Raw genomic sequence first — 4,174 nt, 5'->3', positions numbered from 1 at the left:
AGAGTTCTTAAAAATAAATTTCCAAAGGGATTTGTTGAGACTATCCCCGTATCTTCCTGCACCAGTGAAGAGTACTAGTTTGACTTAGTAAGAAAGACTGAACTGCAGTGCCAAAATCAGTAGCTCTGCTCACCTTGAGTTCTGGCTGTCCAAAGGACAGTTCTCTGCAGGCACAGCTACACAGAGTTTGGCTTCCCGGCGCTGCTGAAAACGTCCTAGAATCCCACCTGACTGGAGGTTGCTTTCCATGCTTAGTCAGAAGTTCTGTGTAACCTTAGTTGAAATGTAAGACCTGCACAGTGACTTCTGCTCTCTGACTGGGGGACAGGCTGCTGGGTTTGGGCGAGGTTTCTCTTCTCCTGATGTTTTAAATGTTCTCAGAATCCATATGTAAATCTTTATCTACGGGAGAAAGCTCAAAATAAACAAAAGAGAGAGCAGTTGGAACACTTGTGGAAGGACATGGGCAGCGTGTGTGTGCAGGGCAGCACACTGGCAGGTACCTCCCCGGGAGGATAAAGTTTACTGCAGAAGTTTTCTGAAGAGTTTGCTTTGTGAAGTAGTACAGTGCTTCTTTGTCCTCACAGCAGAAGTGTGAAAGCAGCTCCATGTTAGAGGAGCGGGGCTTTAGTTCCTGTGGGATTGGTCACACTTAGCTCTTCCTGTGTCAGTCACAGGTTTGGAAGAATCCCCGCTGTGTAGCTAAATCAGTGGACCTACTAGAAATAATGAAATACTTTAGAAAAGGCGAAACAGTCAGATCAGAATATGAGAAAGCTCTGCTGTTGGCTGCACTGTTCCTTAGATGAGGCGAGTAGGTGCTGATGGAGTCTGTCCTGTGTCTGGGATCCACAAGCAGCTTTCTGTCCCCTTAGAGCAGGTGTTCATTGCTGTGTTTCTGTGCAGACAGAAGTTGTCAGTGCACACGCTCCCTTACCTTTAGCAAGCTGGTTTGTGTACAGCCGTTTCTGTTCCCTTCAAGGACCTGATGCTTCTGCAAGGGGTCCCTCTGAGCTAATACTAACACGAGGAACTCTTGATGAAGAGCGAGAAGACAGGGAGAGTGACGCTGATGGCATTGACCATGAAGGTAAGGGAATGAGGTCTAAAAGCTGCCTCTCAAGAAATCCCCTCTATATTTCATGACCTGGATGGACTGTAAGGAGAGCCTAGAAAACGAGCAAACATTCAGTCACCTGACGTGTCAGAATCTGTAGCAGAAGCTCCACTGCAATGGTCAGCACGGGGATATCACTCTGTAACCTTTGTGAAAGTTCAATTGTAAATTTTCTATTCAAGTAATTAAGAGGTGTATAACACACATAAACCAGAGAACTCGTTAGGCTTGGGGCATGCAGTGACCTCTGAACCTGATTGATGCACAGATGTGTCCATCATCTTTTTGGCCTTGCAGTTTCTGCCCCTGGCTCTCTTCCCTTTTCCTGTGACTGTGGTCTTGGAGCAATCTTCTAAGTTGTTACAGTGTGATTTTTCTCTTATATAGCTCACAGACTTAATCTTCATTCTTTCCCTGTTCCGCTGATGGGTAGGATCACTTATTTCCTTTGCCCCGTAATGTAGTTGAAGATGGAACAGACTTTCTATGTTGCTTTGGCTATCCTGATTCTAACTTTTTTTCAGAACCACAAGTAGAACAAGTACTGAAATAGCGCTGAACTTCAGCTACAGCAGGGACTGCGCAGGAGAAGGAGGGTGGGCAGCGGGCCTGGGGCGGGCAGGGGGATGGGGGTGGGGGCGGGCACTTAAAAGATTTCGGCCAGGGAGCTGATCTCAGCCAGCACCCAGTCCCCGCAGAAGCAGAACTGCTGCGTGGGGAGAGGCGGTCAGAGGCGCGCTGCCGCTCTGCGTCCTCCCCGCTCCCCGCCGCCGACTCCCGGCCCACCACGTCGCCGCTGCTCCCCGGTCCCCCATGCCGCACAGTCCGCCTTCGCGCCCCGGAACCGCCCCGTGTGCCGGTGGGGGGTTCCCCGAGGGGCTCTGCAGGGGCCTTGGGGCCGGGACCCCGGGGGTGCAGCCCGACCAAGGGGCGGGGCAGGGGACGGGGTCCTGGGGGCGGGACCCGGGACGGCCACGGACCCGCGGGAAGGGCCCCTCCGACACGGCCCTAGTCCCTCCTCCCGACCACCCGAGCACCTCCCGCCACCCGCGGCCGCGGCCCCGGGGGCTCCAAGCCCCGCCAATCCGGGCCCGAGGCAGCGTCTGGCCCGCCAATCCCGGCCCGCCTTTCTCGGCGCCGTCCAATCACAGCCCGCCTTTTCAATCCGGCAGCGGTCCCGCAAGCTCTGCCCGCTCAGCCGCGGCGCGGCCCCTCCGCGCGGCCCCGTCCCCCCGTTCCCCTCAGGCGGTGCTGGGACCGCGGAAGGGCGGTGGGAGCTCCACGGTCACGTCCCGTCCGGGAGCTCTCCCAGGAGAAGGGGAGGGAGGCGGGGAGCGGGCGGGAGGGGCTCCGGGAGCGGGGCCTGCGGGGCCAGCGGGGTTCTCGGGAACGGGCGGACGGGGATTGGCGGGGCTGGCACGGGGGGGCGGGGCTGTGCGGGCCGCGGGCTATAAATAGCGGGGGGGTTGTGTGTGTGGGGGGGGCAGTTCGGCGGCGGAGGTGGAAGCGGCGCTGGAGCGGCGGGAGCCGGGGCGAGATCGGCGGTGAGCTGGGGCGGGACTCCCGCGGCTGCCGCTCCAGGCACGCGGCTTGTCTTGGGCACAGGGGCCGCTCTCTCCGGGAGGTTCTGGCTCCCGACGTGCAGGTCCGATCCCGGCCCGCCACTCCCAGCCCGCTTTTCTCCGCTCCGTCCAATCGTAGCCCGCCCTTTCAATGGGGCCGCGGTCCCGTAAGGTGTGCCCGCCCAGCCGCGGGGCGGCACCGCCCCCCTTCCCCACGTTCCCCTCAGGCGCTGTAGGTGCCGGCGCCTTTGCTTCCGGAGCCGCGCCTGCGCTGCCGCAGCCCCCGACGGGCCCTGTTGGGACCAGGGAGGGCGGGTGGCACAGCTCCGCGCTCACGTCCCGTCTGGGAGTTCTTCCGGGAGGCGGGGAGGGGGCGGGAGCGGCGGCAGCCCTTTCCATGGGGCCGCGGTCGAGCAATCTCTGCTCGCTCAGCCGCGGCGCGGAGCCGCCCCCCTCTCCACCTCGCCCCCCGCGTTCCCCTCAGGCGCCGGTCTCCGCGCCTTTGCTTCGGGGTCCGGCGGAGCCGCGCCTGCGCTGCCGCGGTGCCCGCAGGCGCTGTTGAAAGGGCGGGTGGGAGGCCCGCGGTCCTGTCCCGTCCCGGAGTTCTCCCGGGAGAAGGGGAGGGAGGCGGGGAGCGGGCGGAAGCGGAGCAGCCCCTGGGAGCGGGGCGTGAGGGGACAGCGGGATTCTTGGGGACGGGCAGGGCGGGAGCGGGCAGGCGGGGATTGGCCGGGCCGGACGCTGCCGGACGCTGGGATTGGCTGGGCTGGCACGAGGGGGCGGGGCTGTGCGGGCCGCGGGCTATAAATGGCGTGGGGGGGGGGCCCCTGGGGGCAGTTCGGCGGCGGGGCTGGGGGCGGCGCTGGAGCGGCGGGAGCCGGCCCGGGATCGGCGCGGCCGCTGGGTCGAGGAGCGGCGGTGAGCCAGGCTGGGACCCTCGCGGCTGCCGCTCCAGGGAGCGGTGGGGAGCCATGGGGCAGCACCCCCTCGGCTGCCGATCCCATGGGGAGCCGGGGTCGGTCCCCCGCAGCTGCCGAGGCAGGGCGTTGGGCAGGCGGTGTCCCGGGCAGCTGTGCCGGCCAGCTTTGGTCAGTGCTCGGGGGGGAGCAGCCCATGCTCAGGGGTGCTCCCCCGAACCAGAAGGACTAGCATGCAACCTCTCAGTGGGGCTGGTATTGAAAGTGTTGTTACAAAGAAAAGTAATAAAAGATGTTTCATTCTATTATAATTTTATTCTAATTTTATTTTCATCTTTGACTACTTGATTGTTTATTCTGTTGTTTTGTTGCTGTTCCCGTTGGGAACAGAGATATTTAAGTGAATGACAAAGACTGATTTGTGACCTTGTCAACAGCCCCGGGCTGCAGAGATACCCAGCAGCAGATTTAGGCAGAGGCAGCAGAAAGCTGAGGCAGAGGCAGCAGAAAGCTGAGGCAGAGGCAGCAGAAAGCTGAGAACCTGGAGCTCAGGCAGCAGAACTGGTGGAGACAAAAAG

General features: G+C 61.0%; 1 protein-coding gene and 1 long non-coding RNA gene across 2 annotated transcripts; both read left to right on the top strand.

Moving 5' to 3' along the window:
- Positions 1 to 61: 61 nt before the first annotated feature.
- LOC113941536 lies at positions 62 to 1,503 on the top strand. Its single transcript, XR_003525702.1, has 2 exons — positions 62 to 499; positions 983 to 1,503. It is a non-coding gene; the product is annotated as an uncharacterized LOC113941536 (long non-coding RNA).
- A 427-nt stretch (positions 1,504 to 1,930) lies between these two features.
- LOC113941535 (translation initiation factor IF-2-like) lies at positions 1,931 to 2,575 on the top strand. Its single transcript, XM_027632692.1, has one exon. It carries the CDS (start codon positions 1,931 to 1,933, stop codon positions 2,573 to 2,575), a length of 645 nt encoding a protein of 214 aa, XP_027488493.1.
- The last annotated feature ends 1,599 nt before the right edge of the window (positions 2,576 to 4,174 follow it).

This window comes from Corapipo altera, unplaced genomic scaffold, assembly GCF_003945725.1.
Source record: "Corapipo altera isolate COAL_440 unplaced genomic scaffold, ASM394572v1 59059, whole genome shotgun sequence".
Taxonomy (NCBI): Eukaryota; Metazoa; Chordata; class Aves; order Passeriformes; family Pipridae; genus Corapipo; species Corapipo altera.
Note: the sequence above shows the minus strand (reverse complement) of the source record. Positions and strands in the feature narration are given on the sequence as shown.

What these genes read in the sequence shown, in the direction of transcription:
- LOC113941535 (XM_027632692.1), top strand. Translation starts at nt 1,931, where the DNA reads ATGCCGCACAGTCCGCCTTCGCGCCCCGGAACCGCCCCGTGTGCCGGT.